This window comes from Cherax quadricarinatus, chromosome 15 (genome assembly GCF_038502225.1).
Source record: "Cherax quadricarinatus isolate ZL_2023a chromosome 15, ASM3850222v1, whole genome shotgun sequence".
Classification (NCBI taxonomy): Eukaryota; Metazoa; Arthropoda; class Malacostraca; order Decapoda; family Parastacidae; genus Cherax; species Cherax quadricarinatus.
The window spans coordinates 46340030-46367292 of record NC_091306.1 but is presented as its reverse complement, the minus strand read 5'-3'; the positions used below and the strand labels follow the sequence as shown (position 1 = coordinate 46367292).

The window sequence follows — 27263 nt, the reverse complement described above, 5'->3', positions numbered from 1 at the left end:
TAAATAATGAGGTAGGGCCAGAACAGGGTGTGGCAGCAGAAAGAGGCCCAGGAGGAGCTGGTTCATGGGTTAGGGACTCCATTGTCAGGTCACGTTTTTTTTTTTTTTTTTTAGAAAAAAAGGGGGGGGGATGTGGAAGGATAGCTCCTAGGAAAGAAAGGGCCGTAAATCCCCTTCCACGCCCAAGAGGACCCCAACACCGCTAGTGCAGATGCGGCACGAAACCCGTGCCATACCCTACACTTCATGCCAGTAAACCAGCAATCTGGGATAGCAACCTCACATCTACCAAGCCACCTTGGTGGACAAAAGACAGGGCAGCCAGATACCCGTCATTACCCCCCAGAATCCAAAAGGCCACCTCCAGAGATACACCTGTCACCTGAAAGACACCCAAAGCCACCCCCCGGGAGACCAGAGAGGGATTGGGACATCCCAGGTCATCCAGATTCCATGGCAAGCTACACCATCATCGTGGACCTCAACGGAATGGGATGGACCATGGTACCCTTTCCCCTGCCTAGAAACTAGAGTGCTTCTGGGAAGAATCCCAAAGACTGGGGATAGGGGAGGGATGGGGAGGATAGGATAAGGAAGTGGGGATTGGGGGGTAATTAGGTTCGGTGTAAGGAAGAAGACTAAAAGGTCCAATTCCTCACACCAATAGCCTCTTTACTGCAACAAGAAGCTCCCCCTTAAAGAGGCTCCTAGTGAGGAAATTAGACATTAGTACCAAATATTTGGCCTAAGTTGGGCAGTGCAAACATACTATCCATGTTATCTTACAATATAATCCTACAATAAAATGTATAGAATTTTAAAAAGCACCAACAAAAATCTTTTTATTAGTCTCAAGAAATCCTTCAAATCAAAATGGAGAATCTCAAATGTTTATAAAACTTGAAAACCAACATAAAAACAGCATACAGATTTTCAGTTTTTCTCAATCCGTGCACTTCTGGAATTGCTGGCATGTCAAAAATTAAAGAACTGCACAACATTTTAATGTCACATTCTAATAAAATACATTTGTTGCAATTAGGAAGAACATGACAATTCCACTTGAACTAATCCTGCCTGCACTTCAAGTAACGTGTTGTCACTTTATCATGCTCACTGAAAAATAAAGAACAAATATTAGTAAAATAATATACAATCTATTTAACCCAATATTATTTCTTCAGCCTTAAAAAATTATAGTGTAAACTTATCTTAGTCGATACGAACCAGTGATAAACAAGAAAAAATCACTAACATGAATAACAAATTGTGTAAGGAGTATTAGGGAACAAACTGAAACACTAAAAGTCAAACAAAATAATACTTACATAATATGAACAACAGCTCCCCATCCTGAGAGTGCATCACGATCAAAGGCATTTACGAGTGACTGACTGATGCACTCAAACAAATCCTCAGGTTCCATATCCTCGCGCCATGTGGTCTCGCACATGCCTGAAAAAGTTTAAAACACTGATACAAAATGACAATTGGAATTACTATTTAAATAAACCACTTTTTCTTTGTTAATTTTTCCTTGTTTCTTTTAATAACCTTTAACCATTATAGCAAATTTCCTTTAAAATTACCTAGCATTAAGTCACGTGTCAATAACCTCTCTACTTGGCATCGACATTTCCAACATTCATGAGGTTATGACTAATTATGTACACCAAGAGCTATATCACATGATGGCACAGTACCAGTGGTACTAACAAAATCTACGGTAAACTAAAACATCACAAATGGTAAGTCCTCCATCCTATTTGCAAACATTCAGGATTGGAAAGTAAATAAAAAAGGCAAATTATTAGAAAATGCAATTTTTTACAGAACATATACAAGAGATATTTTGGATGCTGAGATAATAAAAAGCTATATTTATAGATGTGACAGAGAAAATATGTCACAATGAGGAAAAGGACTATGTGAAAGACCTATTTTGTTGCACAGAACCAGTGAATTCATCAAATAATACAGCAGAAGTTCTAGGAATTAACATGGAAAATAGGAATCTAGTTCTTATCATTGTATGTATATATAAATCAATATCAGCAATGTCTGAAGAATTCAAGGATCAGATAAGGCAAATAGATAGCTGCCTAGAAAGTCCTGAAAACAAAACAAAAAAAATTATCCTCCTGGGACTCTTCAACTTTCCAAATATGAAATGAAAGATAGTAAGTCACAGGATTTCTGTGTAAACCATAAGCAAGCATTCCTGGGTATGGTGTTTTAGCTGATAAACAGGAAAAAATGTTGATTTTTGGCATGTGATGATGGATTAAAAAAGGAGAGCAAGTACTATACATATATATAAGGTGGACCCAAGCATACCGTTGGCATCATATAACGTTAAATCCACATACCGATACATTTTATCGCTAAGATTTTGCCTCGCATACCGCTAAAAAACCCGCTCAACGCTATTCGTCCGAGACGCGTCTATGTGAGGCCTGAGCCAGCCTCACATGTTCCGCCGGTGGCATTGTTTACAAGCCAGCCTCCGCGGTAACATCCAAGCATACAATCGGAACATTTCATATTAGTACAGCGATTTTGGTGATTTTATCTGCAACATAAGTGACCATGGGCCCCAAGAAAGCTTCTAGTGCCAACCTTGTGGTAAAAAGGGTGAGAAATATTATCGAAATACTGTGGTACCATGGTCAACTGCTGCTGCTGCTGCTGCTGCTGTAGCACCGTCAGCTGCTGTAGTACCGTCTGCTGCTGCTGTAGCACCGTCTGCTGCTGCTGCAGTAGCACCGTCAGCTGCTGCTGCTGTAGTACCGTCTGCTGCTGCTGTAGCACTGTCAGCTGCTGCTGCTGTAGCACTGTCAGCTGCTGCTGCTGTAGCACTGTCAGCTGCTGCTGCTGCTGCTACTGTAGCACCGTCAGCTGCTGCTGCTGTAGCACCGTCAGCTGCTGCTGTAGCACCGTCTGCTGCTGCTGTAGCACTGTCAGCTGCTGCTGCTGTAGCACCGTTGTTGGTGTGGCTTATTGAGAATACCAAGAAACAATTAACCCCAGAGGGTTATGCACCCAGGATAACCCAAAAAAGTCAGTGTCATTGAAGACTAACTTATTTCCATTGGGGTCCTTAATCTTGTCTCCCAAGATGCAACCCACACCAGTCGACTAACACCCAGGTGAACAGGGAAAAATGCCTGGAACTAGTGCTCATATTGGTGAATTTAAAGCCAGCAAAGGTTGGTTTGAAAGATTTAAGAATCGTAGTGGCATACACAGTGTGATAAGGCCTGTTCTGGAAGAAAATGCCAAACAGGACCTACAGTACTCAGGAGGAAAAGGCACTCCCAGGACACAGTGTCTCATCAGTCATTGCTGCATCTTCAATAAAGGTAAGTGTCATTTATTCTTCATTTAGTAGAGTAGTACATGCACAATATATATTGTGCATGTACTACTCTACTATTGTGCATGTATCCTTCTCTTTGTGTGTAGGAAATTGTATATTTCATGTGGTAAAATTTTTTTTTCATACTTTTGGGTGTCTTGCACGGATTAATTTGATTTCCATTATTTCTTATGGGGAAAATTCATTCGCATAACGATAATTTCACATAACACTGAGCTCTCAGGAACGGATTAATATCGTTATGCGGGGGTCCACTGTATATGGAAAGTCCTGGGGATGCAATTATTGAACAGGAGAAAGTTGTTCTAGTGGCTGTAAGCATACGATTTTTATTTTGGACTCTTTTCGAGCAGGAAATTTCCGAAAAGCGTAAAATTGGCCAAATGAGCACCTTCCAGGCACTAAATACTATAGTTTTGATAGTTAAATGACAAGTTTCTTGCGATCATTCAATGCTAGAAAAATAGGTGAAAACTGGATTGGTTTGAGCCCTGTTGCATAGAATTCTCCATGACATTCAACTTTGTACCTGCATAATTTCGAAGGTACTACATCAATCTTTTTTTATTTCCGGCACCATTACCTTTAGAAAAGCATTCTATACTGCTTTAGAAGATTATTCTTTTTTTAAATTATGACACAGAGCACTTAATTTGGGGCTTTGGACAGTTTAAAGGTTAAATGAGAGTGCACAAAATTTGGGTAAAGAAAAGTGCTGCAAGAAAAATCTCTAATAATTGCTCATCCCCTGCCAACAAAATGTTTGTAATCAATCATTTTAATTACCACTTTCATCAAATTGCTCACAAGTGTATTTTGTCCTGCTTATGCTTTTCCTGAACTATTCAATGAAACTTTTATATGAGCAAAGCATATTCATGAAGGAACACTTGGCTAAGTATACAAAAAACTGATCAACAATTCAGTTTAGTTCACATGTATTAAGGTATTCCTAATGATAACTGGACATTCTCTACCTTGTTTCTCTCTCTCTGAGGTCAATGCAAAAAAAAATGTCTTGCAGTAGTATATCATCAGTGGTTTAGCATCTCTTATTGTAAATCTTCTCTAATTCTAACTAATGTTGTCTTCTTGTAGTATATACTGAAGGCATATTTACCCAATTTTATCTTGACATCTTTCATATTCTTCTTACATAATGTGGCAACACTGGCCTTTCTGGATATGTTCATTTCAATGTATTTTAATTTCTTAGATCAAATAAGGATGGAATTCCTAACTCAACTTTTTTTAATGTGTACTCCCCACACAAACTATCATTTAAGTATTCACTTTTACGTATTTAGTGTCCACCAGTTCCGGTGGTTCTGGGCTACTGCTGTAAAGTGAATATTACTTTACAGTAGTTGAGTGACTCGAAGTAAAAACTATTATTCACAGGGATACATGTCACTGCGATAGCATAAAATTTCAGTAAGGATAAGAAAACTGTGTTGACCATTATGCAGAAAGCAGCTAATTTAGTCAATTTGTTTAGAGCTATGAATCATGGTGAAAAAAATTTGTATACAGTAGACCGTCATTTAGCATGAGTTTATTTGGCATGATACGGGTACAGCACGATTGAAGAGTTGCGGGCCAATTTTATGTAACACGTCATAAAATTAATTTAACATGGTTCAGTTTGCAAGAAGGAAAAAAAATCCCTTTTCCTCAAGCAGCCGCCTTGTTGTGGATCAGCTTGGGAGACCTCCCGCCAATCCCCTGCCACCCCCCCCGACACCACCCCACCATCCCAGCATTCGTACTTCATACATGTCCAGTTAGTTCCTCTTCTCTGCTACAAGCTGTGCTTGTGAATTGTGTTTTGATCTTTTAATTACTATATCTTGTATCTGCCAAGTAATCATGACACCCAGTAGGCATACCAGTATTGCTGAAAGTGGCAAGAAAAGGCATAAGCATTGAGTCTTAGAATTAATGAAGAAAACAAAGATATTAGACAAGAGATAACTGTAATGAAGTGTTACTTTGTACACACAAAAAGAGGTAAACATGAGTTTGTGTGACTTACAGACTTGACTGAACGACTTACTGACTTGACTAAATGACTTATTGAATGACATGACTGAATGACCTAAAGTTAGACACTCCAATACAACTATCGACTTCAGTACCAGAACCTCTACCATCCACCTCAGCCCAGTAGGGCCAAAGCATAACTCTCCACTATCTTCACAATCATTCACAAACACCAGCACCCACAATTTAAGGTAAGAAGTATTATTATTTCTGTTACATTTGTAGCCTTAACTAGTAAAAACAACATAATGCATCACAACAATGAACTACAATTACATATTCACTTTTATTTATGTAAGATGTGGAGGCCTAAAAACAAAAAGTTGTATGGCTTTTTAGGGCTCCCAGGAACGTAACCCTCTTTTTCCAATAAGTTCTTCAGTTCATCTAACACAGTTTTACCTAACACGGCATTTTCAGGAACGTAACTATAGTGTTAAATGACAGTCTACTGTATATACAACATCATCAATTTCCTCAGAGGATATGAAAATGCTTTAACTGCTCATTGCTGATGCAGAAACTTGATTAACTTCATCTATGATGACAAAGTACTGTATACCCCACTTCTCACACCCAGAGATGTGAAAATGTGATTAATACAATGAAAGTATTTCCCCTTTACCCCTGCCTTATGGCCCACGTTCACTTATGGCTGGTAATATATAGTAAGCTACTTTACCCTTGGAGGGTGGGTTCCATTGGTCTACGGCATTGAAGTCAGGGTCAGTCCCGTAGTTCTATGCCATGAGCTCGGCTCACTCAGATAAGCTGTGAGTGATAAATTTGGGCCTAGATATGAGAGAATGGGTCTGTGCAGTAAGACTGCACCATATAAAACGAAATCCTGCAGCAATCACTGCATAAGGGGTGTATTTATGTATGGTTTTTACGGTTGTATTCTTGGTTTCTTGGTTTTATTTCATAGAATGGAAGATATATTACAGAAATAGAGATTATTTTGACTAGTTTCAAGACTGAAAGAAACTTGAAACTGAGCTCAAAGTAGCAGAAAATGTTTGATTTTTGTCGATATTCCAGAGTACACGTATGACATCAAACGTCCAATACATATCCATCTGTCCAGTCTAATACGCTTTTAGGAATGCGCTGACATAATATATATAATTATTACAATAATGCATTAGTCAGCATAATAGTAAAAGTCAACTAAAATGCCGGGAACAATGGGCTAGTAACCCATTTTCCTGTAAAGATTACTAAAAAGAATAAGAAGAAAATTGTCAAAGTGGGAAGTCTGAATGTGCGTGGATGTTGTGCAGATGATAAGAAAGAGATGATTGTGGATGTTATGAATGAGAAGAAGCTGGATGTCCTGGCTTTAAGTGAAACAAAGCTGAAGGGGGTGGGAGAGTTTCAGTGAAGAGGAATAAATGGGATTAGGTCAGGGGTTTCAAATAGAGTTAGAGCTAAAGAAGGAGTAGCAATAATGTTGAAGGATAAGCTATGGCAGGTAAAGAGGGACTATGAATGTATTAATTCAAGGATTATGTGGAGTAAAATGAAGATTGGATGTGAAAAGTGGGTTATAATAAGCGTGTATGCACCTGGAGAAGAGAGAAGTGTAGAGGAGAGAGAGAGATTTTGGGAAATGTTGAGTGAATGCGTGGGGAGTTTTCAATCAAGTGTGAGAGTAATGGTGGTTGGGGATTTCAATGCTAAAGTGGGTAAAAATGTTATGGAGGGAGTAGTAGGTAAATTTGGGGTGCCAGGGGTAAATGTAAATGGGGAGCCTTAATTGAGCTATGTGTAGAAAGAGATTTGGTAATAAGTAATACATATTTTATGAAAAAGAGGATAAATAAATATACAAGGTATGATGTAGCACGTAATGAAAGTAGTTTATTAGATTATGTATTAGTGGATAAAAGGTTGATGGGTAGGCTCCAGGATGTACATGTTTATAGAGGGGCAACTGATATATCGGATCATTATTTAGTTGTAGCTACAGTTAGAGTAAGAGGTAGATGGGAAAAGAGGAAGGTGGCAACAACAAGTAAGAGGGAGGTGAAAGTGTATAAACTAAGGGAGGAGGAAGTTCGGGTGAGATATAAGCGACTATTGGCAGAAAGGTGGGCTAGTGCAAAGATGAGTAGTGGGGGGGTTGAAGAGGGTTGGAATAGTTTTAAAAATGCAGTATTAGAATGTGGGGCAGAAGTTTGTGGTTATAGGAGGGTGGGGGCAGGAGGAAAGAGGAGTGACTGGTGGAATGATGAAGTAAAGGGTGTGATAAAAGAGAAAAAGGTAGCTTATGAGAGGTTTTTACAAAGCAGAAGTGTTATAAGAAGAGCAGAGTATATGGAGAGTAAAAGAAAGGTAAAGAGAGTGGTGAGAGAGTGCAAAAGGAGAGCAGATGATAGAGTGGGAGAGGCACTGTCAAGAAATTTTAATGAAAATAAGAAAAAATTTTGGAGTGAGTTAAACAAGTTAAGAAAGCCTAGAGAACAAATGGATTTGTCAGTTAAAAACAGAGTAGGGGAGTTAGTAGATGGGGAGATGGAGGTATTAGGTAGATGGCGAGAATATTTCGAGGAACTTTTAAATGTTAAGGAAGAAACAGAGGCAGTAATTTCATGCACTGGTCAGGGAGGTATACCATCTTTTAGGAGTGAAGAAGAGCAGAATGTAAGTGTGGGGGAGGTATGTGAGGCATTACGTAAAATAAAAGGGGGTAAAGCAGCTGGAACTGATGGGATAATGACAGAAATGTTAAAAGCAGGAGGGATATAGTGTTGGAGTGGTTGGTACTTTAGTTTAATAAATGTATGAAAGAGGGGAAGGTACCTAGGGATTGGCGGAGAGCATGTATAGTCCCTTTATATAAAGGGAAAGGGGACAAAAGAGACTGTAAAAATTATAGAGGTTTACTGAGTATACCAGGAAAAGTGTTATAATTGAAAGAATTAGAGGTAAGACAGAATGTAGGATTGCAGATGAGCAAGGAGTTTCAGAGTGGGTAGGGGATGTGTAGATCAAGTGTTTACATTGAAGCATATATGTGAACAGTATTTAGATAAAGGTAGGGAAGTTTATATTGCATTTATGGATTTAGAAAAGGCATATGATAGAGTGGATAGAGGAGCAATGTGGCAGATGTTGCAAGTATATGGAATAGGTGGTAAGTTATTAAATGCTGTAAAGGGTTTTTATGAGGATAGTGAGGCTCAGGTTAGGGTGTGTAGAAGAGAGGGAGACTACTTCCCGGTAAAAGTAGGTCTTAGACAGCGATGTGTAATGTCACCATGGTTGTTTAATATATTTATAGATGGGGTTGTAAAGGAAGTAAATGCTAGGGTGTTCGGGAGAGGGGTGGGATTAAATTTTGGGGAATCAAATTCAAAATGGGAATTGACACAGTTACTTTTTGCTGATGATACTGTGCTTATGGGAGATTCTAAAGAAAAACTGCAAAGGTTAGTGGATGAGTTTGGGAATGTGTGTAAAGGTAGAAAGTTGAAAGTGAACATAGAAAAGAGTAAGGTGATGAGGGTGTCAAATGATTTAGATAAAGAAAAATTGGATATCAAATTGGGGAGGAGGAGTATGGAAGAAGTGAATGTTTTCAGATACTTGGGAGTTGACGTGTTGGCGGATGGATTTATGAAGGATGAGGTTAATCATAGAATTGATGAGGGAAAAAAGGTGAGTGGTGCGTTGAGGTATATGTGGAGTCAAAAAACGTTATCTATGGAGGCAAAGAAGGGAATGTATGAAAGTATAGTAGTACCAACACTCTTACATGGGTGTGAAGCTTGGGTGGTAAATGCAGCAACGAGGAGACGGTTGAAGGCAGTGGAGATGTCCTGTTTAAGGGCAATGTGTGGTGTAAATATTATGCAGAAAATTCGGAGTGTGGAAATTAGGAAAAGGTGTGGAGTTAATAAAAGTATTAGTCAGAGGGCAGAAGAGGGGTTGCTAAGGTGGTTTGGTCATTTAGAGAGAATGGATCAAAGTAGAATGACATGGAAAGCATATAAATCTATAGGGGAAGGAAGGCGGGGTAGGGGTCGTCCTCGAAAGGGTTGGAGAGAGGGGGTAAAGGAGGTTTTGTGGGCAAGGGGCTTGGACTTCCAGCAAGCGTGCGTGAGCGTGTTAGATAGGAGTGAATGGAGACGAATGGTACTTGTCACCTGACAATCTGTTGGAGTGTGAGCAGGGTAATATTTAGTGAAGGGATTCAGGGTAACCGGTTATTTTCATATAGTCGGACTTGAGTCCTGGAAATGGGAAGTACAATGCCTGCACTTTAAAGGAGGGGTTTGGGATATTGGCAGTTTGGAGGGATATATTGTGTATCTTTATATGTGTATGCTTCTAAACTGTTGTATTCTGAGCACCTCTGCAAAAACAGTGATAATGTGCGAGTGTGGTGAAAGTGTTGAATGATGAAAATATTTTCTTTTTGGGGATTTTCTTTCTTTTTTGGGTCACCCTGCCTCGGTGGGAGACGGCCGACTTGTTGAAAAAAAAAAAATAGTAAATTTTCTATTTTTTAGTGTTAATAAAGGTTCTAAATGGAATTTATGTGTAATATTGGAGAGCCTTCGGACGTAATTAATAAAAAGAGGAAAAGGTATTTTAGCACCAGGAATGCCTGCCTTGTTTGGACCTTATTTTGAAATTGGCATGTCTTGAATTTTGTGTGAAATTGGCCAAATTATCAATGACTGATGATTTTATTGGATAGTTGAAACAGTTGTACAGGTGGTTTATTGTACTCAATCGATAGAATGGAAGGCATACTAATGAAATTGCTAAGATGTTGGTCAATTAGAATAATGTAAATGCCCTAAAATCAAACTCAAGGTGAGCAAAATCGCCAATGCATAAATATTGCTGACAGCAAAATTCGCAAAAGCATAATTTCGTCAGTTTTTTATCAAATCTGGTAGTTAATGTAATGAATGTTGCATAATTAAGGTAGTTATATTGTATAGTTAAGGCAGTTAATGCTGCATAATTAAGGTAGTTAATGCTCCATAGTAATTACCTTCGGAAAAAGAATCTATACCATTTTTTTTTTCTAAACTTTCTGACCCTGAGAATAAGTTTGAGAGCAGGGGGTCCCAATCTTCAAAGAGTTAAGGCAAAAATTGTTTTTACCATAACCTTACTGGGTTCTAATACTGATACATCATTTGGCATAAAATTTATACCTACCTTCCACCTGTATGTCATATATTAGCACTTCATGCAAGAGCTTTATCAAAGATTCTAAAGATATAGATTTCCCATAAGTTATAAAAAGTTAATAGGACTGATATGTTAATGACAACATACATACCATAGAGAGACTCGGAACAAGTTCCTGACACCACGAAGTCTGCAGGTTCACAAGGGCAACCAATCAAATCAAGAGCACAGATGTATGGTTCTTTGGTGCTAGGATGCAGTCCTGCAATAACTGGTTCCACAAAGTATGGCCCAAACCTTCTCTCATATAACAGATTTTGGGCCATGGCCATCAAGGTCTGAGGCTTCATGCGGCGTCCCTCTCTGATAAAAGAAATAAAGAACATTTAAATCTAGAATGGATTATTAAAAAAGCACCTATACAGAATGCATACACAATTTTTTTTTTTTTAACAAGTCGGCCATCTTCCACCGAGGCAGGATGAGCCAAAAAGAAAGAAAATCCCCAAAAAGAAAATACTTTCATCATCATTCAACACTTTTGCCTCACTCACACATAATCATTGTTTTTCCAGAGGTACTCAGAATACAACAGCTTAGAGGCATATACATATAAAGATACACAACATATCCCTCCAAACTGCCAATATCCCAAACCCCTCCTTTAAATGCAGACATTGTACTTCCCATTTCCAGGACTCAAGTCTGGCTATATAAAAATAACCGGTTTCCCTGAATCCCTCCACTAAATATTACCCTGCTCACACTCCAACAACTTGTCAGCTCCCAAATACCATTCGTCTCCATTCACTCCTATCTAATACGCTCATGCATGCTTGCTGGAAGTCCAAGCCCCTCGCCCACAAAACCTCCTTTACCCCCTTCCTCCAACCTTTTCGAGGACGACCCCTACCCCGCCTTCCTACCCCTACAGATTTATACTCTCTCTATGTCATTCTACTTTGATCCATTCTCTCTAAATGACCAAACCACCTCAACAACCCCTCTTCAGCCCTCTGACTAATACTTTTATTAACTCTACGCCTTCTCCTAATTTCCACACTCCGAATTTTCTTCATAATATTTACACCACACATTGCCCTTAGAGAGGACATTTCCACTGCCTCCAACCGTCTCCTAGCTGAAGCAATTACAACCCCAGCTTCACACCCATATAAGTGTGTTGGTACCACTGTACTTTCATACATTCCCTTCCTTGCCTCCATAGATAACATTTATTTGTCTCCACATATACCTCAACGCACCACTTGCCTTTTTTCGTTCATCAATTCTATGATTAACCTCATCCTTCATAAATCCTTCCGCTGACACGTCAACTCCCAAATATCTGAAAACATTCACTTCTTCCATACTACTCCTCTCCAATTTGATATCCAATTTTTCTTTTTCTAAATCATTTGATACCCTCATCACCTTACTCTTTTCTATCTTCACTCTCAACTTTCTACCTTTACACACTCTCCCAAACTCTTCCACCAACCTTTGCAATTTCTCTCTAGAATCTCCCATAAGCACAGTATCATCAGCAAAAAAGTAACAGTGTCAATTCCCATTTTGTATTTGATTCCCCATAATTTAATCCCACCCCTCTCCCAAACACCCTAGCATTTATTTCTTTTACAACCCAATCTATAAATATATTAATCATCCAGGGTGACATTACATACATGACGAATACTATATATCGAACTACAGGATTAGATCATCTCACTCAGTTAAAGAGTGAGAAGTAAATTTGGGCCTAGATATGAGAGAATGGGTCTATGCAGTGAGTGTGCACCATATAAAAAATCCTGCCCCACACAGTGCAAGATGGTAAGAAAACTGACTGTGTATTTAGTTTAAAATAGTGACTTTGCGGTGTATTTTCGTATGGTTTTTATGGTTGTATTCTTGGTTTCTTGGTATCATTTGACAGAATGGAAGATATATTACAGAAATAAGAGATGATGGAAGTAGCTTGAAATTGAGCTCAAAGTAGTGGAAATGACTGATTTTGCCGATATTCAAGAGGATACAAATTACGTCACTCGTCTAATACACGTCCAACTAATCGGTCCAATACACATTCACAAATGAGCTGGCAGGTTTTATACAATTATTACAATAATGCAGTAGTCTGCATAACAGTAGATCTTCTATTTTTGTGTGAATAAAAATTCTAAATGAAAAGTAAGTGCAATATAGGGGAGGCCTGGGGACATAACTAATGAACAGAGAAAATATTGTTTTAGTGCCAGGAATATCTACACTGCTTATTCTGTACCCTATTTTTAAATTGGAATTTTTTTTTAATTTTGAGTGAAACTGGCCTAATTACTGATTTCTGATAACTTTTTTCGGTAGTTAAAATAGTTCAATGGGTAGTTTCTTGTACTCAATAGATAGAGTGGAAAACATACTAGCGAAGTAGCTAAGAGTATGTATGATCGACTGGAACAATGGAATTTGCCTAAAATAGGACATACAGTAGGTAAAATCGACAATGCGTAAATAGCGAGACCTCTAACTTTGCAAAAGCGTAATTCCCTAGGTTTTCCATCAAATTTCATACTTTTGGTTTCATTATCTATGGAAAAAAAATGATCATTTCATAAGAAAAAAATTTTTTTTTTTTTGCAAAATTAATGGACTGTGAGAGTAATTTTCAGATCAGGGGTCTGGACCCTTATAAGTTAAAAGCAGAGGGGGATGTAATTTTGGAGTGCTTTTTTTTTTTAACAAGTTGGCCATCTCCCACCGAGGCAGGGTTGCCCAAAAAAGAAAGAAAATCCCCATAATCACTGTTTTTGCAGAGGTGCTCAGAATACAACAGTTTAGAAGCATACACATATAAAGATACACAACATATCCATCCAAACTGCCAATATCCCAAACCCCTCCTTTAAAGTGCAGGCATTGTACTTCCCATTTCCAGGACTCAGGTTTAATAAATGTATGAAAGAGGGGAAGGTATCTAGTAATTGGCAGTGTGTGTATAGTTCCTTTATACAGTGGACCCCTGGTTCGCGATGTTATCGGTATCCGATAAATCCGATAACCGATGCATTATATCGCAGAAAATTTGCCTCGGTTCCCGTTACAAAACCCGGTATGCGATACGATTCGTACGAGACGTGTGCACGTGTGGCCTGAACTGAACCATGTGTGCCAGTGTGCACGCATCTAAGGATACATTCGGTACATTCCATATTATCCATATTATCACTGTTTTTGGTGCTTGTTTCTGCAAAATAAGTCACCATGGGCCCCAAGAAAGCTTCTAGTGCCAACCCTTCGAGACAACGGGTGCTAATGACTATTGAAATGAAGAAAGAGATAATTGCAAAGTAAGAAAGTGGAGTGGGTGTGTCGGAGCTGGTCATCTCTACTATGGTGAGCAGGAAAATGGCAATCAAGGAAGCTGTTCTTGCAAAAGGTGCAACTGTGATTACGAAACAACGACCGCAAGTGTTAGAAAATGTTGAGAGACTGTTATTGGTGTGGATAAATGAAAAACAGATAGCAGGAGATAACATCTTTCAAACGATCATTTGTGAAAAGGCTAGGCAGTTGCATGACGATTTGGTAAAGAAATTGCCTGCAACTAGTGGTGATGAGTGAATTTAAGGCCAGCAAAAGTTGGTTTGAAAAATTTAAGAATCGTAGTGGTATACATAGTGTGATTAGGCATGGTGAGGCTACCAGTTCAGACCACAAAGCGGCTGAAAAATATGTGCATGAATTCAAGGAGTACATAGAGGCTGAAGGATTGAAACCTGAACAAGTATTTAATTGTGACAAAACAGGCCTGTTTTGGAAGAAATTGCCAAGCAGGACCTACATTACTCATTAGGACTTGCTACCTCAAGTCCTAATGGAGGGGGATTCCCCTTCTAAACAATAGGTTCAACACTCTCCCCTCTTCCCATCCCATCAATCATCACCAGATCTTCATTAACCCTTTGACTGTTTCCGACGTATAAATACGTCTTACGAGCCAATGTTTCTGACGTATTTATACGCACAAATTCTAGCGGCTTCAAATCGAGCGCCAAAGGCCTGGTAGGCCTACACGGGAGAGAATGGGTCTCAGTGGTCGGTGTGCACCCTGTGAAAAAAATCTGGGACCCAGCGGTGCATTGTGGGAACGCCATGTTGTCAGTCCATTTTCACCATGCCTCTTGGTAAGAAGTTCCTCACTCCTCGGCGGATTGGAGGTCTTTTGTTCCCAAGTGATAGCTCTAACAGCGATGAAAATGTCAGTGACAGTGAATTCAAGGGTTTTCAAGTGAGTGTTACCGAAAAAAGTGCCCAGGATAACGTAAATAGTGACGAAAACCCAGATGACCCACAACCTTCGACCTCTGGTGCTGTGCCGGCTTGTTCACGTTCACGTTCGCCTGTACCAGGACGAAAGAGGAAACTATTTGGTCGTGTACAACACCCTGATGATAGCAGTGATAGTGATAGCGATAGTGATTTCAAGGTCATTGAAAGCAGTTCTAGTGACAGTGAGAGTGAATATTCCCCAGTGAAGTGCCAGTATGTACGACGTAGTATGCGGTCTGGTAGTGTTTCATATGTTGTTCCAAGGGGAAGGAGAAACTCTGGGAGCACATCCCGTGGCCCTACACCACGACCTGATAGTGAAGATGACGATATTGTAACGATGGGTATGAATGGTGACAGTGAGGGAGGAGGCAGTGGTGGTGATAGTGAGGGTGGCACGGCCCATGTGGCACCATCACCGGGCCACGCTACTACCCACGCGGCTGACTCAGCAGAACAACCAGCCTCACCCTACCCCACACTGCCACAACCTGCACAGCCACAACCACAGTACAATATCCAGACCCCACCAGCAGACCGCATCTGGGATTGGCAGGACGGTGACGAGTTTGTTCCCAGTCCCCATGACTTTGATGAAACACAAAGTGGAATAAAGCCATCTTGTCCACTTGGGAACAATGCCAGTGAACTGGACTGCTTTGAGTTATTTTTCGATGAACCCCTGATGGACATCATTGTCAGGGAAACAAATACATACTGTGATTACACCATGGCAAATACAATTCTCTCACCAAAATCACGGCTACACAAGTGGAAGGAGACAACTGTGGCAGAGATGTACCTGTTTTTTGCCACAATAATGTTTATGCCACATGTGTATAAGCACACTGTCACCACATACTGGACAACAGATCGCCTGATTTCAACTCCAGGTTTTAGTGACATTATAGGTGTCAATAGTTTCCTGATACTGTTACGTATGTTACACTTTTCAGACAAAACCAGGCCTGACAGAAGCGACAGGTTATATAAGATAAGAAATGTGTTTATGTACCTGAAACAAAAGTGCTGCACGTATTTTTATCCCTTCAGGAAGCTTGTTATTGATGAGTCCTTGATTTTATTCAAAGGAAGACTCTCATTCAAGCAATATATACCAAGCAAGAGGAAACGCTTTGGTATAAAGCTACTTGTACTGTGTGATTGCAGAAGTGGTCTTGTTTTAGATATTATTGTGTACACTGGCAGTAATACTTTGAGAGATACCATGAAGTTATTGGGTATCTCTGGTGTTGTGGTTCGAACAATGATGGAACCATATCTTGGTAAGGGGCATATGTTATTTACTGATAACTGGTACACAAGCCCCTTACTCAGTGATTTCTTGCGAGTGAACTTGACAGACGTGTGTGGCACAGTGCGTGGTAATCGCAAACATATGCCAAGGTTCGACGCTGGCACTCGCAGAGGTGAGGTGCAAGCCTTTGCTGCCAATGACATCATGGCATTTCGGTGGCATGACAAACGTGATGTCACATTGTTGACATCAGTTCACACAAACGAAATGGTACCCAGTGGCAGGGACAACAGAGAGACCAATGAACCCATTCTAAAGCCTGCAGCTGTCATGGACTACAACCTCAATATGCGCTTAGTGGACAAATGTGACATGCAGATTGGGTTTGCAGACTGTGTACGCAAGAGTTATAAGTGGTATATCAAACTTTTTTTCCATCTTGTTGATATCTCTATGCTAAATGCTTATAACATATACAAGTTGAAGACCAACAAAACACCAAAATATGGTGAATTTTCCCTGTCAGTAATCAGACAAATAATTGCAAAGTACCAAGGAGCAACTCCTGCAATAGACCAGCGCCCACAGACGTCATCTCGTATGAGGCCTGGTGATCACTACCCCATACAACTGCCTCCTACTACTGCCAAGAAAAATGCTCAGAAGAGGTGTTATGTATGTATGCATACCACAAAATGCCCACAAACACGCAGAGACACTCGTTTTATGTGTGAGGAGTGTGAAGTGCCCCTCTGCATATACCCATGTTTCAAAGAGTTCCACAAGCTGCAGCAGTTCTAGGAACGTGTTTAGTGACTGTACATATGTATATATATTATGGAACAATAGTAATAAACATTGTTTTGTATTGTTTGTTTGTGTAAACAAAGTGTATACACAAACTAATAGTGATAAAGTTTGTTCTGTTATTGTGTTGTAAATAATGAGTGTATATTTGAACAATGCACCTTACATTGGTCTCACAGGCCACATAAGTTACCTGGAAAAGAAAAATATTGAAAAATGCAAGAAACCTTTGAATTAGAGTAAATAAAAGAATACCGGGTGGGCGGCAGTCGTCGCTCTTGCCATACGCACGTCAATTTCTGCAAACTTTGCGGCTCTATATCTCGGTAAGTACTGATGGCAAAAAATTTTTTTAGGCTTAAAACACTAGTAAAAGTATTCCTAACATTTTCATAAGAAAAAATAATTTTTTTTTTCGAATATTTGGCGACATAGAATGACAGTTTCAGAGAGGGGCCTGAAACAGTCAAAGGGTTAAAGGTAAGTGTCAATTATTCTATTGTTATTATTCTATTGTTATTGTTGTTATTGTAATTATTCTATTGCATTAAACTTAATATTTCATGTGATAAAAGTTTTTTTTTTCATACTTTTGGGTGTCTTGCACGGATTAATTTGATTTCCATTATTTATGGGAAAAATTTATTCGCTTTCCGATAATTTTGGTTTACGATGAGCTCTCAGGAACGGATTAATATCGCGAACCGGGGGTCCACTGTATAAAGGGAAGGAGACAAAAGAGATTGTAAAAATTATAGGGGAATAAGTTTACTGAGTCTAGGTAGAAGGTTGGTAGACAGCAACCGCCCAAGGAGGTACTACCGTAATTGTTTTACATGATGGTAGGATTACTGGTGTCTTTTTTTCTGTCTCATAAACATCCAAGACTTCAGGTACATCTTGTTACTTCTACTTACACTTAGGTCACACTACACATGCATGTACAAGCATATATATACACACCCCTCTGGGTTTTCTTCTATTTTCTTACTAGTTCTTGTTCTTGTTGTTTATTTCCTCTTATCTCCATGGGGAAGTGGAACAGAATTCTTCCTCTGCCAGGAGCAACGGGCTAGTAACCCCTTCTCCTGTATATATTACTAAATGTAAAAGGAGAAACTTTCGCTTTTCCTTTTGGGCCACCCCGCCTCGATGGGATACATCCGGTGTGTTGAAAGATAGAAGTTTGAAGGGATTCAAGAAAACCAGTTAGCCAGACTAGTTTTTTGAAGGTGAGAAGTACAGTGGCCAGCGATGTACTCGAGTACCTGACCATCACTAATAAATTACATTCTCCCTTTCTCTGGTCTGTTACTAGAGAAAATGGTGTAATATACAGTGGAAATTATAAGAAATCACTTATATTGCATAGAAAAAGCCAAAAGTAGCACGATTTTCGTGATTTTTTTCATTTTTACATAATCAGGTGTGCATGTGTTTATCTCAATATCTCGGAAGTAAGATTTTGGCCTATTTCTTGTGGTAGTGCCATTATTAACCCTCTCAGAGACTTGTTCTCAGGGTTGCCAAAATTTAAAAAAAAAAAAAAATATTTTTTCTTATGAAAATATAGAGAATCTTTTCCCAATCATAATGACACCAAAAGTATGAAATTTGATGGAAAACTTACGGAATTATGCTCTCGCGAAGTTAGCGGTCTCGACGATGTTTAAGCATTGGCGATTTTGCCCACTTTGAGCCCTAGTTTTGGCCAATTCCTGTGTACTAGTTGGCAAAAATCATAACTATTTCGCTAGAACTCTGCTTTTTCTATCGAATGAGTACAAGAAACCACCCATTTACCGATTTCAACTATCCAAAAAAGTGGTCAGAATTTAGCAATTTTGCCAATTTCACACAAATTTCAAAAGATGCCAATTTCCAAATAGGGTCCAGAATAAAAAAGAAAGACATTCCTGGGACTAAAATAACTTCCTCTGTTCATTAGTCATGTCCCCAGGCCCCTCTTACATTTCTTTTGCTTTCCACTTTGATTTTTTATTCTCACAAAAAAAAAAAAAATAAGATTTACTGTTATGCAGACTACTGCATTAGTGTAGAAATGGTATAAATAATATCGGAACACTTGTGAAAGAATATTAGACTCACCAGTTGACGTGTATTGGACGCTTAGCATGATTTGTTTACTTTTGAACTTTGGTGAAAATCTCACATTTCTGCTACTTGGAGCTCAATTTCAAGGTACTTTTCATTGTAAAATCAGTCAAAATCATCTCAATTTCTGTAATATGTCTTCCATTCTATACAATGAGACCAGGAAAACTAGAATACAACAATAAATACCATACGAAAATACAGTGCAAAGTCACTGTTTTAAACCAAAAACACAGTTTTTTTTTCTCATTACGCACTGTGTGCTGCAGGATTTTTTTTATACTGCGAACAATGACCACATAGACCCATTCTTTCATATGTAGGCCTACCAGCTTTCTCTCGCTAGATTTGAAGGTGTTAGAATTTATGCGTACTAGTACATCAAAAACCCTGGTTCGTAAGCCGTACTAGTACGGCCGAAACCCCGAAAGGGTTAATTATTATACTGAAATGATTTTCACAGGGAACATAAAACGAAGTGAATTTGAATATCTAGTGTGCAGCCATTTGGAATATGTATCTCAAAAAATATTTTTGTGTGTGTGTGTGTGTGTGTGTGTGTGTGTGTGTGTGTGTGTGTGTGTGTGTGTACTCACCTATTTGTGGTTGCAGGGGTCGATTCATAGCTCCTGGCCCCGCCTCTTCGCTGATTGCTACTTGGTCCTCTCTCTCCCTGCCCCATGAGCTTTATCATACCTTGCCTTAAAACTATGTATGGTTCCCGCCTCCACTACGTCACTTTCTAGGCTATTCCACGGCCTGACTACTCTATGACTGAAGAAATACTTCCTAACATCCCTTTGATTCATCCGAGTCTTCAACTTCCAATTGCAACCTCTTGTGTCTGTGTCCCTTCTCTGGAACATCCCGTCTTTGTCCACCTTGTCTATTCCGCGCAGTATTTTATGTGTGTGTGTGTGTGTGTGTGTGTGTGTGTGTGTGTGTGTGTGTGTGTGTGTGTGTGTGTGTGTGTGTGTGTGTGTGTGTGTGTGTGTGTGTGTGTGTGCGCGCGTGCGTGCGTGCGTGCGTGCGTGCGTGCGTGCGTGCGTGCGTGCGTGCGTGCGTATCACATATCGAATGTTTCGAAAATAAGACCATTTTTTCGGACAAACTGTATCCCTATTATCGAACGCGCCCCTAATTTCGGACCGCCGGGTACAGGACCTGTCTGCCGGCCCGCTCTGTCCGCGTCCCCGCGCAGGCGCCATGAGCAGTCTAGCTTTGTTTATGCTTGAGTGAACACTAACCAGCGCTCTCATTCACACATTTTACAATTATTTCATTGTGTTTAGTGCTTGTGGGACTGTGAAATAAGCTACCATGGGTACAAAGAAACTTGCTAGTGGTACCCCTGTGGTAAAGAAAGTGAGAAACACCATAGATGTGAAGAAGGAAATAATACAGAAGTATGAGAGTGGTGTGAGACTTGTTGAGCTTGCCAGGATGTATGGGAAAAACAAGTCAACCATCGGTTCTATCCTGGCAAAGAAAGAACAAATCAAGGAAGCTGATGTTGCAAAAGGTGTTAATATGCTAACCAAAAAAAGACCACAAATAGTTGAAGAGGTTGAGAAGTTGTTGCTGGTGTGGATCAAGGATAAAGAGTTTGCAGGCGATAGTGTTTCAGAGACGATTATTTGGGAAAAGGCAAGGAAGTTGCATGCCGATCTGGTACAGAAAACTCCTGGAACCAGTGCTGACAGTGAATTTAAGGCCAGCAGAGGCTGGTTTGACAGATTTAAGAAGCGTAGTGGCATACACAATGTTGTAAGACATGGTGAGGCAGCCAGTTCTGACAAACGGGCAGCTGAGAAGTTTGTACAGGAGTTTAAGGGGTACATAGACAGTGAAGAATTCAAACCTGAACAAGTGTTTAATTGTGACAAAACAGGCTTGCTTTGGAAGAAAATGCCAAAAAGGACCTTCATCACACAGGAGGAAAAGGCACTGCCAGGACACAAGCCTATGAAAGACAGGCTTACTCTTTTATTGTGCAAATGCTAGTGGTGATTTTAAAGTGAAGCCTTTACTTGTGTATCATTCAGAAAATCCCAGAGTGTTTAAGAAAAACAATGTCTTTAAGAACAAGTTATGTCTTGTGGAAAGCTAATCATAAGGCATGGGTCACAAGACAAATTTTCAAAGAGTGAGTCTATGAATTATTATAATAAAAAAAGAAGCGCTAAGCCACAAGGGCTATACAGCGTGGGTCTATGAAGTGTTTGGCCCCAGTGTGAAAAAATACCTCCAGGAAAAGAAATTGCCACTCAAGTGCCTCCTGTTAATGGACAATGCTCCTGCTCATCCTCCAAACTTATTAGACCTCTTGTCTAAGGACTTCAGTTTTATAAAAGTGAAGTTCTTGCCTCCTAACACCACTCCTCTCCTCCAGCCCATGGACCAGCAGGTCATTTCTAACTTCAAAAAACTCTACACAAAAGCAGTGTTTGAAAAGTGCTTTGAAGTGACCACAGACACTAAGTTGACCCTAAGAGAGTTCTGGAGGAATCACTTCAACATCTACAACTCCATAAGCCTTATAGGTAAGGCTTGGGAGGGAGTGACTTCCAGGACTTTGAACTCTGCTTGGAGACAATTGTTGCCAGATTGGGTCCAAGAGAGGGATTTTGAAGGGTTTGAGGCTGACCCTGACCCAGCTCACCCTCTGCCTGTTGTGGACTCTATTGTGGCATTGGGGAACACCCTGGGGTTGGAGGTGAGTGGTGAGGATGTGGAAGAGTTGGTGGAGGACCACAGGGAAGAGCTAACCACTGAAGAGCTGCAAGAGCTTCATCTGGAGCAGTATCAGACCACAGCTGAGGAACTTGCTTCAGAGGAGGAGGAGGAGGAAGAGGGAGTGGATGAGGTGCCTTCTTCAAAGATTAAGGAGATTTGTGCCAAGTGGAACGATGTCCAAATGTTTGTGCAGAAGTACCACCCTTAGCAAGCTGAAACAAGCCATCTTTGCAACAAGTTCAGTGACAGAACCATGTCCCATTTTAGGGAAATGTTAAAGAGGTGCCAGAAACAGAGGACTGTGGACAGTTATTTTGTGAGACAGGGGTCCAGTGACTCTCAAGCTGGTCCTAGTGGCATTAAAAGACAGAGAAGGGAAGTAACCCCAGAGAGGGCTTTACCTGAAGTCCTCATGGAGGGGGATTCTCCTTCCAAACACTAACCCCAACTCCCTCTCTCCTCCTCCCTATCTTCCAGATGCCATCACCAATCTTCAATAATTTTTTTTTTTTTCAACAAGTCGGCCGTCTCCCACCGAGGCAGGGTGACCCAAAAAAGAAAGAAAATCCCCAAAAAGAAAATACTTTCATCATCATTCAACACTTTCACCACACTCGCACATTATCACTGTTTTTGCAGAGGTGCTCAGAATACAACAGTCTAGAAGCATACACATATAAAGATACACAACATATCCCTCCAAACTGCCAATATCTTCAATAAAGGTAAGTAAAAATGTTATTTTATATGTATTACTATACATAATTAAAAACTATAGTATTTGTTGTATGTAAAACTGTAATTAATCTCTATAAAATGTATTTTTTGTGTGAATATTTTTGGGTTTCTGGAATGGATTAATTGTATTTCCATTATTTCTTATGGGAAATATTGCTTCGAATTTCAGACTTTTCGAATTTAGAACTAGCTCCTGGAATGGATTAAGTTCGATTTTTGAGGCTCCACTGTATATTACATTAATCTCCAACACCAGGTATTCAGGTTAGGCATGTTTTATCAGTCTGGAGTGTCCGCAGAGCCACTCACAGTGCCAGTACATGCCGTTATGCTGCCAAGTGTCATACTCAGTAAATATTTTTTCTCGTTTGTTTGTTGGACAATCTTATTGAAACTTTCTCACAGTTCATTAAATATATGCTTCTGAAAGTACACCTAAAATAAACAAAATCGGACAAAAAATATAAAAATTTTTTTAGACACGCCTGTCCCTAAGCTAAGCTAATGTACACTTAATGCACACTGTTCAGGTGTTGGTATTATTGGAACTGTTTACGTTGTTGTGGAGGCAAGTCACGCGCGTCGATTGGTTTGGCGCAGAATTTATATGATAAATTCTATCTCCCATAAAACAATTTTGTTCCTAATCTCTCTCCTTCCCCAGAAAAATTACACATGCAATAATTATTTTTGCCAGACTAAGGATAAACTTATAGGAGCCCTAATCTTAATATTAGCAAAAATACTGAAAGCTCATCTAGATGGACTTGCATAAACTACTAGAGGCTGGAATGTACAATAAATGCACTTTTGAAAAGCTGGGCAGGGATGGTTAAGTACAGTGAGTCAGCACTGAATCTTGTCAACTGTACCATTTTGGAAAAGCAGTTCAAGAGCAAATGATAGTGGTATGTTTTCCATTTTGGGTCATCCTACCACTGTGAAAAACAACTAATAAGTATAAATGTTTTTTCCTAAAAAAACATTCCACAGCAAATGTATATTGCAAAAAATACTGTAATTTTGATTCACCTACCTCATTTCATACATCTTGATGCGAAACTGAAGTCTTTGATAAACTGTCTGGGTGTCTGTAGCTAATCCAGGAAGGCCAATATAAAGCTGAGGACCCAGCTCAAACACTCGCTGTACGAAAATAGCATCAAAGATTAATTAAAGTAAATTACTGTATATAGAATAGAGAATCAGCAATCAGGAATGCTTGGGAGTAAACTGTATCTAGATTACTGATCATTGCAGACATGTGATTATCACTAATATATAGAAGAGCATCATAGTACGGTTGAAGTTTATCCCCTAAACTGTCCAAACGTAGATCTACGTTTGCACTGCTACTGCTCCAAACATAGATCTATGTTTTATTTTTCCTGCCTCCAAATTTGGCAAGATTGGGCTGAGATGCCTGGCAAGTAAAGAAAGGGTCTTAACACACAGTGTGCGCAGTATTAAAAAAATCTTGAACCACTTAGTACCTTGTGGGAGCACCAGTAAAATTGAGCGCCATATAGAGATAATATCGTGGCAAACACCAAGGATTCACTGATGCCATGTCATATTAACACTCCCCTTGTAAGAGCAAAGTTATGGATGTGGCCACAAGTGATTGAGGAAATATAAAAAAACCTCAATAATAACCCATGTGTAACATCTGTGCAACATCCTTTCATTTTTTATACCACTGGCTGTCTATCTGTCTGTATCTCTGTCTGTCTATATCTCTCTCACATGTACACATAAGTACAGTTATTATACATAGTGAATGGTTTACAATACGGCCTCTCGTCACTTAGCGATGTGCTCGTTCACCAATGACTCGCACTTACGACGGGCTCTCTGACCAGTATTCATGCCTAAATAATGTATATTAGAGCTGATTTCCTCTATTCTGTTTATTTCAATATACAGTGCACTACTGTATAAACATTTAAAAATATACCAGAAATGTTATAAATGGTGCAAAGGTGATACTAAAACAATATAAAAAATGGTTGACACAAACTCACTACCATTAAAGTATGATCCTCACTCAACAATGAATTCATTTAATGACATGGTCTCGGGAACAGAACTCAGTCTAGTTTAGTGAGGAAAGGCTGTAGTGAATTTGGAACGGCTGGTACTTTTGTTCAATAAATGTATGAAAGAGGGGAAGGTACCTCAGAAAGTGGGACAGAAGAGAATACAGAAGGTAACTGTGTATTCATCATCCTCTTTTCGGTGTTCCACATTTTTGTCAGCTTTCAATCGAGTCATTGTTCTTTATGTTCAGTGCTTTTACCGCTTTTCCACCACTTTCGCACATAGCTCCATAAGGGAAGGGCAACTAGTGCCACATATTAATATAAGTAGTATTGTGTGTAAACAAACCATACCATGGGCTGGGATTGAACTCATGGCGAGTGAGTCGTAAAACTCCAGGACAGCATGTAAGCCACTGGGCCAGCTGGCTACAAGAAGAGTCATCCAACTAGGCATATCTATACACCACAGAGAGGTTAGCACAGACCCCACTGTGACGACAAATGCAAGTTTTTACAGATGAATCTCCCGCCAGCGTGGCCATGATGAACTCTAGCTCTCGTCCCCTCAAATGAATCTTACTGTAACCAGCTGGCCAAGTGGCTTATGTGCTGGCCTGGAATTTTACAATTCACTCGCCATGAGTTCACTCCCCACCGGTGGTATGGTTTGTTTGCAATCGTGCCATTACGATTTCACGAGTCATATCGTATGTACTGTGTATTTAGTTTATTTTTATTTATCTGTTTTTCTTGATGGCTAGTTGTATTGAGCACTTAATATATGATAGTGCAAACATTTTATCATGTGTTTTAGATGCATTCGATAATGAAAAAAAAAACACTTTTTTCCAAATAGGACTGTCCTGTATAAAAATTATAGGGGAATAAGCCTGATGAGTATACCAGATAGTGTATGACAGAGTTATTAATATAAGAATTAAGGGTAAGATGGAGAGCAAGATCACAGATGAACAAGGAGGCTTTAGAAAGGGTAAGGGATGTGTAGACCAAGTGTATACAATGAAGCCCATGAGTGAATAATATTTAGATAAGGGTAGGGAAGTTTTCATTGCTTTCACGAATTCAGAAAAAGCATATGAAAGACTGAAGCAATGTAGCAGATACTGCAAGTGTATGGAATAGGTGGTAGGTTAATGAAATCAGTTAAAGAGTTTTTACAAGTACAGTGAGGCTCAAGTTAGAGAAGTGTGTAGGATTAGGGAGATTATTTCACAGTAAAAGTAGACCTTAGACAGGGATGTGTGAAATTACCATAGCTGTTCAATATATTTATAGGTGGGGTTGTAAGAGAAGTGAATGCTCGGGTGTTGGCATGAGGTGTGGGATTAAAAGATAAAGAATCTAACACAAAATGGGATTGTAACAGTTGTTTTTTGCTTGTGACACTGCTTTTGGGAGATTATGACAAGAGGTTGCAATGGTTGGTGGATGAATTTGGGAGGGCATTTTTTTGTTTTTTTAACAAGTCGGCCGTCTCCCACCGAGGCAGGGTGACCCAAAAAGAAAGAAAATCCCCAAAAAGAAAATACTTTCATCATCATTCAACACTTTCACCTCACTCACACATAATCACTGTTTTTGCAGAGGTGCTCAGAACACAACAGTTTAGAAGCATATATGTATAAAGATACACAACATATCCCTCCCAACTGCTAATATCCCAAACCCCTAGTTAAGAGTGCAGGCATTGTACTTCCCATTTCCAGGACTCAAGTCCGGCTATATAAAAATAACTGGTTTTCCTAAATCCCTTCACTAAATATTACCCTGCTCAAACTCCAACAGATCGTCAGGTCCCAAATACCATTTGTCTCCATTCACTCCAATCGAACATGCTCATGCACGCCTGCTGGAAGTCCAAGTCCTCGCCCACAAAACCTCCCTTACCCCTTCCTTCCAACCTTTTCGAGGACGACCCCTACCCCACCTTCCTTCCTCTACAGATTTATACACTCTCCATGTCATTCTACTTTGATCCATTCTCTCTAAATGACCAAACCACCTCAACAACCCCACTTCAGCCCTCTGACTAATACTTTTATTAACTCCACACCTTCTCCTAATTTCCACACTCCGAATTTTCTGCATAATATTTACACCACACATTGCCCTTAGACAGGACATCTCCACTGCCTCCAACTGCCTCCTTGCTGCTGCATTCACAACCCAAGCTTCACACCCATATAAGAGTGTTGGTACTACTATACTTTCATACATTCCCTTCTTTGCCTCCATAGATAACGTTTTTTTGTCTCCACATATCCCTCAACGCACCACTCGCCTATTTTCCCTCATCAATTCTATGATTAACCTCATCCTTCATAAATCCATCCGCCGACACATCAACTCCCAAGTATGTGAAAACATTCACTTCTATACTCCTCCTCCCCAATTTGATATCCAAATTTTCTTTATCTAAATCATTTGATACCCTCATCATCTGACTCTTTTCTATGTTCACTTTCAACTTTCTACCTTTACACACACTCCCAAACTCATCCACTAACCTTTGCAATTTTTCTTTAGAATCTCCCATAAGCACAGTATCATCAGCAAAAAGCAACTGTGTCAATTCCCATTTTGTATTTAATTCCCCATAATTTAGTCCCACCCCTCTCCTGAACACCCTAGCATTTAC

The 27263-nt window shown here is 39.6% G+C and overlaps 1 protein-coding gene across 3 annotated transcripts in view; it reads right to left on the bottom strand.

Moving 5' to 3' along the window:
* Nucleotides 1-829: 829 nt before the first annotated feature.
* Prosbeta3 (proteasome subunit beta type-3) overlaps nucleotides 830-27263 on the bottom strand; it is a 63463-nt gene continuing 37029 nt past the window's right edge. For all 3 annotated transcript variants that reach the window (XM_070085338.1, XM_070085340.1, XM_070085339.1), the window contains 4 exons: nucleotides 23599-23708; nucleotides 10728-10939; nucleotides 1329-1455; nucleotides 830-1116 (listed from right to left, as the gene is read on the bottom strand). In XM_070085338.1, coding sequence (XP_069941439.1) covers nucleotides 1068-1116; nucleotides 1329-1455; nucleotides 10728-10939; nucleotides 23599-23708 — 498 coding nt within the window. In that variant the 3' untranslated portion in view covers nucleotides 830-1067. The remainder of the gene's footprint in view (nucleotides 1117-1328; nucleotides 1456-10727; nucleotides 10940-23598; nucleotides 23709-27263) is intronic.